The sequence below is a fragment of the Simochromis diagramma genome, unplaced genomic scaffold (genome assembly GCF_900408965.1).
Source record: "Simochromis diagramma unplaced genomic scaffold, fSimDia1.1 OVJJ01000545.1, whole genome shotgun sequence".
NCBI lineage: Eukaryota > Metazoa > Chordata > Actinopteri > Cichliformes > Cichlidae > Simochromis > Simochromis diagramma.
The window spans coordinates 5,362,741-5,379,059 of record NW_024387371.1 but is presented as its reverse complement, the minus strand read 5'-3'; the positions used below and the strand labels follow the sequence as shown (position 1 = coordinate 5,379,059).

General features: G+C 37.0%; 1 protein-coding gene across 3 annotated transcripts in view; it reads right to left on the bottom strand.

Annotated features, from left to right (window-relative positions):
* Positions 1-16,319, bottom strand: part of LOC120718938 (metabotropic glutamate receptor 4-like) — a 191,021-nt gene that overhangs the window by 25,273 nt on the left and 149,429 nt on the right. For all 3 annotated transcript variants that reach the window (XM_040007702.1, XM_040007700.1, XM_040007701.1), the window contains 3 exons: positions 15,373-15,508; positions 9,672-9,826; positions 9,214-9,354 (listed from right to left, as the gene is read on the bottom strand). In XM_040007702.1, coding sequence (XP_039863636.1) covers positions 9,214-9,354; positions 9,672-9,826; positions 15,373-15,508 — 432 coding nt within the window. The remainder of the gene's footprint in view (positions 1-9,213; positions 9,355-9,671; positions 9,827-15,372; positions 15,509-16,319) is intronic.

The window sequence follows — 16,319 nt, the reverse complement described above, 5'->3', positions numbered from 1 at the left end:
ATCAGAGAATGTTTAGCGAACTGTGAAAAGTGTGCTGAGGAAAAAAAAAAAACAAGCATTTATGAATGTGCCCCTCCAGGTGAAAAATAGCTAGATGTAAAGATCTGGAACTTCAGCTGAAAAACTAAGTGGACAGTTTAAACTTTTCCTTCCTGGCTCTGCGATAATGTGTGCAATAAAAGAAAATTCTGCATGCAAGTTCAAGAAAGTAGCTGCATGCTTGGATAAGCTAAGGCTGAAAATGGTAGGTGTTACTACAAATGGTTTTTAAAGCAGAAATGACTAAAATGAGAAGTTAAATTGATATGTTTGTACTGTATTATACACCAGGTTTTCTGTTAGTGCTAAAATTTAACCATGTGATTGATGTAACTAAAATAGCTAACTTCGTCAGTGTAATAGCACTGCGTTACAGACAGTTTGTTGCATGTAATTATGAAACAGCTTGCATGGAGACATAGGCTACCATACAGCTGTCAGGTGATAAAATGCTAAAAAACCAAAAACAAATATATGCAACCTGAGAGCAGGAATTTAAGAGCTTTGTGAGAAGAAAGCCATTGACATTTCTCAGCTCTCAGATTGAAGGTAAATCACTGATTTGTTACTGATGTGCACTAATGAAGCAGTTAAATACCAAACTGATAGACAAGGGCTGCACATCAAACGTACAGCTTAGGCAAGGTTTTCATGAGAAAGTTGCCGTTTCTGTCAAGCCTGTTGGGCAGCAACATTCTTACTTGCATATCAACAGTGAAAGAAGCCATACCATTGGCTGATCACCACGGCTGGTACTGTTTTACGTTAGGAGCCCTTCTTGATGAGATTTCATGGGGATTTGAAGACTTCAAAACAGTTGAGAGTGAAATGCACATGATTTCCTCTCCCTTCACTTGCAGTGTGGATAATGCATCCAGTAATGTTATGCAAGACCTCATCGACCTGTAGTCAGAGTCACTGCTGGCAGAGCATTTTGAGCCAGGATCGCTGTTGGATTTTCATTCTTCTTTCATAGAGGAAAACTTTCCTTATGTAAGAACAAATGCACAGAATATGTTTTTTTTTGTTTTCTCTTTGGAAATAAACAAACATTCTGAGGAATGAAACAAATACAAATGCAGATACAGAGTCTCTAACAGTGACAATCATTTGTCCGCTGTCCTTCACTGAGCCTGAGTTTAAACAGACTCTCACTGAACAGGGAAAAAAAGAACTGAAGTAATTAACCTACAAACAAAACAGCAACAGCACTTTGTATAAAGTTAAGTCTTGCAATGGTTTTTGTAAATGTTGATTTTTACTATGCCTATTTTACATTTTCATTGCCTTACCAATAGTTTATAAAGAGATAAAGTTAACATTGAGCAAACTTGAGGTCAGTTTATTGGTGCTGCCCTCCAAAACAGTCACAGTTTCTCATGTGGCAACTTTGGAAAAAATCAATCAAAAATCAATTGCCCATTCCTGATTTAAATGGTTAATATAATGTATATTATATAAAGTCTGTTGGGGAAATTGCTTCCAAGTTCACTATCAGATCAATGAGTTGCTCACTGACATCTTTCTTTGTAATTTGGAAAGCGCAAATACTCACACATTAATTATTATCACAAAATAACTAAGTAATGTTATTGTTATCCATATTGCTATTGGTTAAAGCTGTTTGAACTGTCTGGGTAAAACTATTTGGGGAACTCATTTATGTCTCATTAGTCCCATCTATATAGAAATCCTTAATAAGGTAGCATATTTGATCTTACTTTAACAGATACCATTCCTTCACAAATATTATGATGTTTACTTTTAAGTTTTAGGCAGCTTTTCTGACTAAAAATTGAGGGGAAATCAGTAACTGCATGTTGAGTTGTGCAGCAGTAAGGTCACCAGTGCAAAACAAGCATTAATGCGAATGAAGATAAAACCTTGCAACTGTATCCTTTAATCAGTGCTTGAGGAGTTTCTATAAAGGCAAACCCTGAAATTCTGAAAGAATATTACTCAAGAAAGCTCCAGATCATCCTGTATGCTCTTGCTCACAATGTGCTTTTGATTAAGGGTAAATTTTCTTTTTTTGTCCTCTTTCATTCCAGGTGAAGGCTAAAGCAAAAATCTGATTTTTATGATCTGCTTTCTTTCATTATCATGCTAGTCATTAGTTGGGATATCTGCCCAACTAATGTACTTATTGTGCTTTCTTGCAAGGATACAGTGCTGCCCGCTATATATATTAAATATAAAGCTTTACAATTCAAGCAGCTTTAGTGCTACATTACTGTCTATATAGGATACATTTGTTTTTACTCTTTTAGCTACATTAGAGTACAAGTTATTAATTATGTCGCTTTTGTTTCTTGCAGATTTCTGCCCACAACACACAAAACAGCTGAAAAATGAAAGAATGAGAATGTATACAAATTTTGATGGCTTAATATAAACCACATGCTCCCACTCTAAAGTCTGACACAACACAGAACTCTTGGATTTCTTGCTTTTTTTCTTATATAGTTACTAACTGTATAGGTGTTGGGTGACTGAGGCATGTATTCCCTTGGAACTTATAGTCACTGTATAGGCTGCTGAGATCATTCGGTACTATTACGTTGTGTAAATGCAGTGTTTCACAGACTAAGAGTATTTGTAGTGGCAGTGAGGCATAGGCACACAAACATACTTGAACATGTGTGCAAAACAAGGCACACACACTCTTTTAAATGATCTAGCTCCAGCTCCAATGCCAACATATTGGACTGCAGCTGGCGACAGTAGTTATTGTTCTGCTCTGCAGCCTTGATGAGGTACAGCATAGCAGCACCATATTTCCATCAGGGGAGCACAAAAAAACTGAGATGCAACTCATACCTGGATGAACTAAAAACTAAAACATTGCTACCATGACAGTTTGAGGGTTTTCAGATTTGTTAATGTACCACAGACAGATAGTAAACCTAAATATTAGTTGGTTTTCAGTCATTTTTGTTTTTTCATGTCGCAGATACCCAGTTTTTAGTATCTTGGATATAACAAAAAAGTATCATAACAGTAGCTATCACATTTCTTTTCTAATCTAGTGTATTGCCACCCTCCTTATCTTAAAATATAGACTATATCTCGAAAAATGGCAATGTCCATGAAGGATTACAAACCTCTGCCAATTTCCTGTTCTAATTAAAAAGCATTGTCGTAATCACCAAATCACTGCCGCAGCTGCAATCAGTGGATATTGTAGTTCTCCCTCCCTATCATTCTTTTAAACAATAATTCAATATAACAAATTTGTATAAAAATGTGGATAAATTAAATTATTTATAAAATAGGATATCCCCTTTGGTTGTTTCTGAGCTAGTCAATATTTTCTCGACAGAGAGAAAAAAAAAAAAAAAAATTTGTTCCTGTACTTGATCTTTAATCCAAAGCTTGGCATTTGCCTATGACCCCAAGACAATCAAAGAGCTGTCACACACTGTTTAGTTGTATTGTGTGTTCTTGATGTTTTCATCGAGCAATGGAATTCAGACAATTGAGCAGGCAGGCAGGCAGGCAGACATGTATTTGTGGCTGCTAGCCTTGATGACTCATGTCTGCAGGGATACAAAGCAATAGAATGACTCAAGCCAGTTTGCCTCACTCCAACTGTGACCCTCAACATGTGCTGAAATGACGTCAAGAAGAAGCAGTGCACCTGCAGAAGCTGTTATCTTTGCCAAAAGCTCACTAAGAAAGAAAACATTAATTAGTGGAAATGCTGAATAAAATGTCTTAACTGTTTAAACACACAGACACACATACACACACACACACACACACACACACACACACACACACACACACATATAAAGTGTATATATTCACATACACTCTATTTCAGGTCTTGTGCAACTGCTACAGTTGTTTCTTTAGCTCCTAGGACTTGGAAGTGCATTAGGATTGCCACATCTATCACAACTGCGGTTTTCTGCTCCTTGACAACTGCTGCTAGATATCAGGTAGAGACATCCATGCACTGTGAGGAGTTTTCATGCCTTCACATCAGTGGCCTCCATCTCCTCTTGTAGCCAGTTTATTCTTCCACTGGGGTATCTGATTACTGGTAGAGTGTATGTATTGATGGCTTGGATCTTATTCGTACCAAAGACTTTCGGGAAGTATTTGGCTGTGACTGACCTTTGTACATCTTTATCATAGTTCCCACTGGCCTGTGGGATACTCAAATATGTTTAGATGTCCTGTCTATCTGCTCTTCTGCATTCTAGTAGCTTCGTCCCTTCAGTCCAAATCACCTCCACTTTCTTTGCAACCATTCAGCCACACATATCCTGTCCAAATGACATCCTGATGTACTTGCTGTAGATCCTTGTGAGCTGAGTCAATATCTCACTTCTGGAATGCAGCTTGATGTCATCCATGTGCAGGATGTGGCTGATGGTGACTCCACTCCTAATTCTATATCAGTATCCACTCTTAGCGATGACCTGACTTACGGGGTTAACGCCTATGCAGAACAGCAATGGGGGCAGTGCATCACCTTGGTATATTCAACTCTTGATGGTAACTTGTACCTTGGAGTTGTACAAGACAACAACTGTGTTTTATTTCACAGTTCCTGTTGAATGGATTGAAGCACTCTAATATACATGTGTGGGACATTGAATCATAGGCTTTCTTGTAGGAAATCCAGGCAGTGCTCTGGTTAGTTTGTCTGGTTGGACCTGGAGGGAGGTTACTGTGGTCTGCTTGAACATCTGCTTTATTCCAGATGTTCAACCAATATTGCTCAGTTTCAGCTCTGCCCTTGTATTAGTGTTCCCTTGTAGTTGAGAGTGCTTTTTGGAGGACAGGTCATTTATTCTGTTGACCTCAGCTTCTCTGGCATATCTCTTCAGCCTTGTGCCCAAAGCTGTGAGCCTTGGTTTGCCAGTTTCTTGAGTCTCAGTTTTGGACATCTTGTACCTCTTTTTCATCCTGGACCAATCTCTGGGCTTCCCTGACTTTAGCTTCCAGCGTTCTGATTTAACACCTTTCTACTCAATTTGAGCTTTTCACTCTTCAAGTCTTCTTCACACTGATGGATGCATCAGGTTCAACTTAGGGTTCAGTATCTTGCCCAGGGACTTAGCAAATAGACAAGTAAAGAAACAGTGCTGTGTCATGGCTTTGTAACAGTATTTGTGGCAGATTTGAGGACTAGAGTGTCTGTTCACCCTAAAGAAATTATGATTCATATTTCCCTGCTCATTACTGGTAAGTATAACTGTATCATACTGTGCAGTGTCTCTCTGCTATGACTGACTTGTCTCCTTTCACAAGTCTATGCTTTTTCACAGCCATTTCTTGTTCATCCTGCTCTGCAAAACAGGATCATGTTTTATGGTTCACTAGCATGAAATACTGTTAAGTACAGTGAAGTGTGAATAGCTCAGAAGGCAAAGTTGAATTCTGCACATTCAGCATTTCACATGTGAACCTTTCAGATTTCCTATGGGGTCTAATTAGTTTCTGTAACTGGGAGTATTATGGTGCTTTTTATGGTTGTGTGCAAAACAAACAACCCCCCCCCCCCCCCACACACACACACACACACACACACACACACACACACACACACACACACACACACACACACACACACACACACACACACAAAAAAAAAAACCAAAAAAAAAAAACTGTCCAAACTTTTAGTAAGATTTTTTTTTTTAAACTGGTGATTATAAAAATACAGAACCCTATGAAAGAGGATAAATGTGACCTAAAACGTATTCAAGTTTTGTGGAGACTGTAAAAAAAACAAACTAAACTGCAGCAAAATGTGTGCTTTTCCTCTTTCTGCGATATTGTTTTGAAGATTTTCAAGAATTGTGGCTGGTTAAATTTTCTATTGTCTGCCAACATCATTTTAAACTGCATTCTGTCAGCACAGATTGTTTTTCTATCTGCTGTAATTTATATTTGGTGGTATGGCGCTGTTCTGGGACCTCCAAGTATCAGTGACACCAAACATGGAACTGATAATGGCAGAAACAGTGGGAAACTGGAGGACAGTATAGTCTCAGTTTATCGGCTGTTTACAGGTAGCTTTCTATAAGGCTTTGTTGTTGAATGTAACAGTAAAATGACCTGTGGCTCGGAGGTGACAATGTGGATCTGAAGCTGCAAAATAAACCTTGTCCTTTGTGGCAACAGATACAAGAACACTGGGAATGAGGACAGCAGTAGAATGTGAATCATACCTACACTCTCCGTTGTTTTCCCTGCACACTAACTCAAATATCCTTTAATGCTTTGGTTGTGGAAGATGACCTACTACTACCCTGCTGTTATGGTACATAAATCACTTGTCAGTAACTTGCATTGTGTGATTAAATGCTTTGATATCATACAAATGGGATAATTACATGCTCAACTAATCATATTGATGGTTGGTTGGTTATTTTTTCACAGATCTTTTTTGAGTGATATCACATAGCTCCAATTTATAAAAAGCAGTCACAGGAACAACGGGGTTTTAAGGGTTAAATTATTTCCTTTTGTTTGTTGTAAGATGTTTCTTGATAACTCACACATGTTGATATGTTACAGTTGAGTGTTCCAGTGACTAAGAAACTCTTGAAGTGGGAACAGGAAATGATCGTTCTTGCAAAAGTAACAATGGGTAGTAGTGACAGTACTTACAAAAGAATCTGAGTGAAATTACTGCAACTCTTGCCCGTAAAATTTGCTGTACCTTGGAGGCTACTCAGAGGAAGAAAGGGGCAGCAGCAATTTAGCTCAACAACAGCCATCATGACAACAGATAAATACAGAAATCTCATGAAAGTGTGGATTGTTTGAAGCATCTCTCTGTTTTACCAAGAACACAGTGTTGTTAAGAGACTAGAAATAAGTCACCGTGGTACTGTTTAACTTACATGTTCAAGCTCATGTTCTGTTTTACTAATTTAGTGTTTTCCTTTGTTATTTGGTGGCATTTTGAGGTTGCTGCGTTCTACATCACCTGGAATTAAGACAAAAGCAGTCATCGCCTGGTGGGAGGGAAAATCCTGAAATTATATTGTTGAACTTTACTGTAACCACACACTTTAGAAATAGGTAGTTATGCATTATACTGCTAATGAAATACAATAATGAAATAACGAAATACAAAAATGCAGCTGTAACAAAGTTACATACTTTACAAAAAAGCATAAACTGTCTTTATCTTTCCAAATGAAAGAATTGTGTTTAGCTTGCAAAACGCTGACAGTCACTTTTTTCTGCAGAAAGCAGTCACAGAATGCATAATTGTGACCACGCAGGCATCTCGTCCAGAACAATTTACTGTATATGACATGTTTAGCATACTTCTAAATGAGGTGACCAATGTTTTAGACATTAATCTGAATTGTTATTGTTAAACTGATGCAATGAAAATAGGATAAGACGTGTCTACGTAATACATGAGTCTAATTTTGAATCTTGGTGCCATAACAGACACTTTTCAGTTCGTCATTTATAAAGAACCATCATTAATGTCCTGAAATTTGGTGGCTCTGAATTTGATTTTTCTCATGCACATTACAGTATTGAGATTACCCAGCTTCTGCCTTTTCCTGGTAATGGCACCTGACATGAATACAACCATTAAACTGACATTAGCATGAGACTGTTTCTATGTCAGATCTTGAGTCATTGATTCCACTGAGAATCTGATTGTGCTAGAATGAATTTTCCTCCTTCTTCTTTTTTTAGCATCCAGTTTTATATCAAATTACCTTCTCATTTTCCCTCACTCATACAAGTTTTTGGTTGCACTGCACTGATTATTTGCTAGAAGTTAAGGCAGTGTTTTTGCTGATTTTTTTTTTTACCTTGTTGTAGTCAAAGTCCTATATATCCTATGTTCTATACCATTCTATAACCTATAACCAATTCTACTGAATAAATTGTGATTCTTCATAACTTGTTTCTAAGGAAACGAGTCACATTTAATTAGGTAGTGACCATGCCTAGGACATATTTGATCACAATATAGAATTAATTGATCATTAGAAAACTACTGTTTTAAGAATAGTGAAAATGAACAAAACACAAGCTTGATTTAAAAAAAAAAAAAAAAAAAAAAGTGGAGGTTTTTCTCTGTGGGTTTATCAGGTTTCACATTTTGTCATTGTTCTAATGTTGTCATATGAAAATATCAGTTGAAGCTGATTAATAGGTTGGATTTACATCCAAGCTCTAAGCAGTTTATATATAAGTGGACTAGAAGTGTATTATGCTTACAAACAATTATTTTGTATGATGTATTGATCTATCAAAAGGGGACAGTGTTGTTCCAAGCAGGTACATCTTAAGGAGATTTGTAGGTTAAATGACAATAAAAATTTTTGGTTTTACAATTTTTTGGAGGTCATTTAGAGTGTTGCTGTAAATAAGAAACACGACAATTTTTTTTCTGTAATGAGAGAAAGAAAATGATCTTGTAAGAGACACTGAAACCATGATAATTTCACGCCGTCACACAGCTGGCCAATCACTGGGTAAAGGGGAGTTAATGTAATATTGCCTGTTTTAAAAGGAAATGACAAGACACAGCCCTCATTTTCTATCCCCAGCAGCAATTATCACTCACAGAGTGTCTTTAGTCATCAAGGCTCAATAGATGGGCATTGAACATATCTCAGTTGTACAGAACAGTCAGCCTTTTTAGTAATGGTTTTTTGTGTTTGATTATGTAAGATCCTTTAATATATAGGCAGCTATTTCAGAAACTGATTGCCTACAAGCATTAAAAGTGCCAGATTTAAACTACTTCTTTTCTGTGGCAAACAGGCCTGGATAACCTACTGATTTTAATGACCTGAAAGCTTGTTTCTAATGGGACAACTGGATTTAGTATTGATTATATTTTCAGCACATCTGGTGGTATAGCTTTGTGATTGCCATTGTCGCTCACTGCAGATTGAACTAGCCAGCCACATTAATTTCTGTTGGAAAATTAGAGATTCCCATTCACTTATCAACACCCATTACATTTAGCCTAAATTAGAAGAGTCTGATTGCATTCTCCCTGATGACAAATAAATTTAGCAGTGCATGCTACACACACACACACACACGCGCGCGCACACACACACAAACGCACAATGTATTCACAGCAGAACCAGTCAATAAACTTGGTCATTGATCAAGTGCTGTACATTGACAGAGTGCCCTCTCTGCCAATAAATGTTGACTCACTTGTACATTTTTTGATACCAGATCCTTTCTTCATAGCATGACGACTGAGCTTGCACTGGAAGTTATTCTCCCAAAACTCTGCAAACCAGATATTTCTTCTGTTATTCTCTAGCGTTCGGCTGATGAAGTAGCGATCGAAACCTGAAATCAAATCCAACAGCAACAGTGCAAATTCAGTTAATGGTAATCCAAAATTTTTCAAAAGTGAACATTAAGAGTTAACCTTTTACTGAGGTGACAAAGGCAATTATCAACACTGTCAAGCCCTGATTTTAAAAATTGTTTTTGTCAAATCTGGTATCTTCAAGGTAGAATGGAGATTACTAAAGGAGGCAAACATACACCAACAATATGCAGTAAAGTGCAAGTATTAATACAGAATTTACTTCAAACTAAGATTTTCTTCAAAGAAAATTGAATATTTTGAGCACTGAGGTAGAGTTTGGCAGTGCAAATACCTTTGATGGACTGTCGTTTGGGTAGAATGGTGACAGCACCCTCTGCCATCTCTTCTTGGTGCAGTATTGGTGAAATTTTGGATCCCCAGCTGTCTGAACCTACCCAGATGAAATGGCCTGTCTGATTGGCCTTCTTAGCTGCTTGAAGGAGACGCCTTTGAAACAAACAAAAAAATAAAGTAATGTTTACTTGTTCCATAGAAATAATGCTGTTCTCTGCTATATTTCCTACACATATGTTCATACTGTGTTTAATCAGGCTGTTTCATGACTAGAGTATTCTAAGACAAAGTTTTATACTCAGGCAGTTTAGCAAAATTGAAAAGCCATCATAGAATCACTATTCCTTCCCAGTGCAGTGGAATTCTTCTTGGCTGTGGCAGAATGATACCCCTGCCACATTTGTCCAGGCTTGTTGCCAATGGATGTAAGTTTGGGGAGTCATAAAAAACTGCCAATAAGCTCTGCTGCAGCAGCAGAGTTGCATCGAGAAAGCATAGTGACATAAAATTTAAGCACAGCCACCTGGCATGTGGAAAACTACCAACTCTTACACCAGCCCTTATATTGCACAAAAAGTGTCCACCAGCTTACTCAGATTTTCACATAGTGCATGTTGTTTTTGTATGAATTCAAGTTGAAGTAAAACTAAGGTATAATGTTAGCATTTTTTTTACTTTTGTAAAAAATTGACTTGGCAAGCAGTGACTCATCCATCTAACTTTATGTTTCTTTACTTTAGCTTTATGACTGCAAGGTTTTATGTTTGACTGGTAATGATTTTTTCTGAGTCTGGTCTCCCAACATTTAGTGAAATGAGCTTGTCTTAAAATGCAATTATGCCCACCATGTAGAAAAAAGAAAGAGAAATCTATTTTTTTTTTTCACTGTCAGGAGATTACAGTAATGGTGATATGAATACACAGACTGAGAAGTATAATATAAAATAATGCAGTATGAAGTAAGAGGCACTGATTCGTGATCATGAATGAGCACCTACACTTCCTATTTATTTTCACAATCCAGGTTCAGTTCTAAACTCAATTTAAATGGTATTTACAAGGTCTAAAATCTGAATTATGTTGAAGTAAAAATCTTTATATAGCTAGTTTGCTAACAAATCTGATATTTTGGTTGTTTATTCTTTGTTACTTGCATTTCTTGCTTTTTGATCACTTGGTCACATTTTACATTAAACACTGCCGTTTAATTTAGTGCTGATGTAAACATATTTATTATAGAAGCACTGCAATTTTATTTACCTGTGGTAAAGTCAAACATAAATTTCAGGTGTTGAAAATGACAAAATGGTGCACAAACTAACCAATTAAAAAAATTCAATGTTACATTTTTACAGTGACAATTAATTTTATTAGTTTTATATGTATGTATTTATTACATAGGTCACGTTATTTCCACACAGAGTAATCTCTGTATTGTGCAAGCATACCTACCTATCTAGACTGTGAAAGGCTACCCAGCAAATATTATTTCTTATACTTCTATGACCTTGAAATAGCAGTGTAATATAATTATTGTATCATATTAAAGGGCTTCATCAAAACAGCACAGTCTCCTATACCTTCTTTGTAGGCAATTTTGGGTTCCTATTAGTCTTCTGAAGGCTCACACTGCCTGAGTTCAAGGATAGAGAAGGCATGCCGTACTGTGATCCCTCTGGCTTTCTGTAATTACTATATATCCAGACTATTACCTGTTATCAGGACCGGATTAAGTCAATGAGCACTGGGACGTCTGCCCCGGTCATTATCAAGAGACTGCCCCAAATCACTGCCCTTTTCCACTGTGAATACACTGGCCTACTGAATGGTTGCAGGGAAACATTTCCCCTTACAAAGCCACAAGTTTTTTTTCTTTCTTAATTCAGCCTACAGCAATTTATTTCATTTAATTCATCTTGATAGTAGATAATACATTGTAATTGATACATTTGTTTCCCTGCAAATAAAAGCGGGGACACTTTTAACATTACTGTTGTATACTGTAATAGTTGGGGACAGCAGAACAGATGCCAAATTGGATTAAAGTTCTTTACCAGGATAGAAGGGATATGGGTGATTGGACGAAATATTCAAAATTATTTTGAAAATATTATCATAAAATGAAGTAAAGTAATCAATCCCTCCCTGACACACTAAGTATATAAGTACTTGTGATACAGAATCACCATTCATTGCTGCATTAACAAACCTGACTGGTTTTGTTGGGTATGCTGTATGTTGTTTTCCCTTTATATAGAAACTCTGGGCTTGCAAAGTAACCTGTACCTGAAAGGGATAAATAAACGTAGCTGGATAAAAAACATTTTGCTGTGAAAGGTGAATATATCTTTTTTAGTAAACATATATAATATTTAGATGTACAGACTTATTCTTGATAAAAAACTTTGGTGATTCAATACATTTTTACAGTTTACAATTTTACAATTTTCTCCTTCTATGTTTTTTTTTTTTTTCAGTCAAAACAATTCTCTGAAAAAAAGTGCTCCAAGTTACTTTACAGAGCCATTTGTTCAAATACGATTTAATTAAAAATGAATTTCACTTTATCTAACAAATTTTACATGTTACGGCTTGCTCTATAATTACATCTCCAACATGGTTTTTGATGTTGGTGTTAGTACCCACCGTGTGCAGCTTTTTTGTGTATCTCAAACAGCGCTGTGTGAGCTCAGTACATCATGTACGAGTTGGAGCTAATAAATGTTAAACACCAATTACTTTAAATTAAACTATTACAACACAATAAAGAGTGAGGATTGACTGAGTTTATACATAGATTGGCAGAGAGTTGAAAATGAGGAAACAGCAGAGGCTACTCTAAGCAATTATCGGCTACTGCATTAGCATTTTACAGCTGCCAGATACAATTACAGCCCTTTGCATGTTACATTTGTAATATCTTGTTTATATTTAATCACGAGCTTACACAGCATTTTGCTGCTGAGTGGAACAGTTAAGTTGATGTGGTCTGAATGGAGGCAATGCAGTAGTAATGTTTCTGGCCAGGTGCATGCTAGCTACGGCGGATCAATAGTCAATTGAATATACACTCAGCTGAATGGGCTGTAACTGGTCATGGCTGATCAGCTAAAAAACATCTGATTCTGGTAACTAGCAAGTTATTTCATGTATTTCTATTTTAAAATCAGCCATCAGCCATTATATTTTACCAAAATTCTCGAATAAATGTAGATACTCATGATTAGATTTTGTTTTAACTATTTCATTTGTCTTTTGTAGCTATGACAGCATTGGTATAAGACCAAGGGTACTGAGGGACCTCTGATGTTGCACTCCACACCTCTCTGATCCTGTCCTCTATTTCACTTCCTGTGCATTTGAAAATCAGTAATGCATGTCATTAACTTTGCCTTCTTTTTGTGCTTTGCCCTGTTTGCTGATTCTCTATGCTGTTTATTTTCTTCTCTTAGCTATTCCATTCTGACCAGACACAGAGGAAGTTTGTGCTCCCTCACCCACAGTCTGTGAGATTTTTCCTGCTAAAAGTGTGTGTGGGGGGTTTCCCATTCCTCACTATCGCCAAATGTTTTCTAATAGGCTCTCAGTCTGGTGAGCTATACAAAAAAAAAATAGAATTTTGTTGAACTGAGCATATTCAAGTATAACCAGATTTCAGATTTGTAACTCATAAATATCAACATCTGAGTAGGACATTATATTTAGAAAGGTAATATAATCAATAAATCTATAACACACATTCTAATACAGTCTGCAGTATTTAACACAGTGGTTCCCAAACTTTTTTTGCTGGGCCGCCTTTGTTTCACAAGAAAAATCCCCCCCAGCACAAACCCTCCAACCACACACACCCATATTTTATTTTCAAACTCCATTGCGGTTTATTTCACAACCCAAACATTTAGTAAACAATTAAACAAATAAAAGTAAACTGCAATAAATTACAGGTAGCAATATAATAAACTACTAACTCTTTCACGCTACGTCCACACCTACACAGGTATTTTTGAAAGTGCAGCTGTTTTTATGCGTTTGGGCCTTTCGTCCACACGTAAACGACATTTCGAATCAATTTCGAATCAAATTACTTTACTGTATAAAGAGTAGGGGTGCAACAATACTCGTATCAATATTGAACAAAATGTTTTATTTATTTTATCAACTTGTCTTCTGACGATGCTGTCTGTGTTGAGCGCTCAGTGGATCTGCGTTCGACTACTCCGCCTAGGCTGCACTGTCGAGCACAGATCCACTGAGCGCAGTGCAAGCTAGCAAGACAGAAGCTAAACTCGTTGCAACATGGCAACTGCCTCAACGCTACCCGAAATTGAACCCTCCCCCCCACCCTCATTCAGATCTGGCGTTTGGAACTATCTTGGTTTTCATGTGAAGCATGACCCTGATGGTAAGCGCGTCATGGACAAAAGTAAAACAGTATATGTCAGATGTGCCACGCAATGCTCAATTGGTGGGAACTAGTGCGTTAGCGCAGTTAGCTTGTTAACGTGTTGTCGCCGTCCAGCCCCAAGCACGGGGCAATCCGTGGTAACTCGTTAACGGAGATTTGCCGCATTATGGCGTTAATGTCATTTTAACGAGATTAACGCTGACAGCACTAGTGGGAACAAAACGAATATGACTGCACATTTACGCCGACATCATCCTAGTGCAAAGACAAGTGGAAGCAGACAAAAACAACAAGCACGCATGCTACAAACTTTACCCGCGTCATTTAGACAGCCGTTAGCACATTATTCTCCTTATGGGGACATGATATGTTTAATATGCTGCTGAGAATATAGCCCAGAAGAAGCGTATAGTATAGCTTTTATTTTGGAAAGAGCCATTTCTCTGTAATAAACTCTCTTTTCCAAAGATGAGTGATTTCTCCATCAGATTTTTTTTTATTATTATTATTTTGTTGTTTCAGCAACATTAAATTTAAAAACTGTACTTTTGAGTTAAAATATAAATATTTCTAATTTTAATAAATGACAAATTAAAAAGACATGAACATTTTTTTTGTATCGAAAAAATATCGAACCGTGACACCAAAGTATCGAGCCGAACCGTGAATTTTGTGTATCGTTGCACCCCTAATAAAGAGCTAACATCTCCAAAATGTCAGGAGTAGTTAGTAATTACAAGAAGTGTTTGTGAACTAAAAATCAAGAATGTGGGATTCTGTAGGTCCGTGATTTGGAGAGCCCAGTGCGTGCTCCCAACGGGCCCCATACTTTGGGAACCTCTGATTTATTAATAATAATAATAATAATAATAATGATATATACTTTATTGATCCCCGTGGGGAAATTACTTGTTTTTCTCTGCATTTCACCCATTCACTCAGTGAAGCAGTGGGCAGCCACTAAGCAGGCGCCCGGGGAGCAGTGTGTAGGGACGGTACCTTGCTCAGGGGTACCTCAGGGTAGCCGTTCAGTGGATTCAAACCCCCGACCTTCCAATCATGGGGCGGCCACTGTACCTACTGAGCTACCCACTAATTAGCCCGCTGATTTAACACATGCCTGCTCGTCGTGCAGCTTTGAATTTCTTGAAGAACTATATCTCATTTAAATTTATTTCCCATGACATAAAAATAGGTATGTGGTGTTAAGCAAGTGTTAAAAACAGTAGTTGAGATAAGTCTGGATAAACATTATGTTACTTGACAGTACTCAGGATTCTGCTGTACTCACCTGATGTCATCCTCATTGGCAAAGATAATGACTACTCGAGCATTGGGGTTCTCACTCAGCCTCCGGATAATCTTGTCAAACTCTCCAGATCTTGGTTCACGTGGTATTTTCACTGACTGGGAAATGCACAAACCACCTGATTGAAAGAAAACAAACAAAACAAAAACAATGTTTCCAAATGTTTCATTAGGAGAACATGTTTACGATGCAATTTAACTCAAATTTTGCCTTTGTCGTCTTTTAACCCATATCTTTTTTCAATCTTCTGGACTTTTTTTATGATAAATGCACTATTAAATGTGCACTGGTGCAATATTTCACGGAATGAGGGATGCAAGGCATTAAAAAAAAGGTTTTCCTTGGACAAAAAAAAAAGGCATTTTGGAGACGGGACTAACCATCAATTCAGGTTATGATTCTGACAGTGAGACCAGGGGGGCAGTAGCATTTGCTACTACACAAATTTTCTAACTGGGAACTGTTTCCTTTTGTTCTTGCATTTTTTTTTTTCTATTACATGGATTGTTTCAATTTAAAAAAAAAAAAAATAAAAAATCTGGTACTTGTCCCAGGATTGTACCACGTTTGAAAGGGAAGTAGAAAAAAAGAAACAGAAATGAAATACGTTACTTCAATTTCCAATTCAGTTAGTCAGATAATTGCTTCGGGGTAATATACAAGATTGTCCTGTGATATTGATTAATTATCTATTTAGATAATGACCAGCAGCAACAGCAACTAGCAAATTCCGGCCGTTATATTTTAGGCATAGTGAAGCGGAAAACTGAAACGCTGTTTCAAAATTGGATGCAGTATTGAAATTTGCATCGCTGACTCTTTGAAGCTAATAATTTGAAAAATCCCATTAGCTTATTGAAGTTTTGGCCAATTTGGCCTTTATTTCATCCTAGAAAACAACAGTTTTAATAAAAAAGTTTTAACCACTG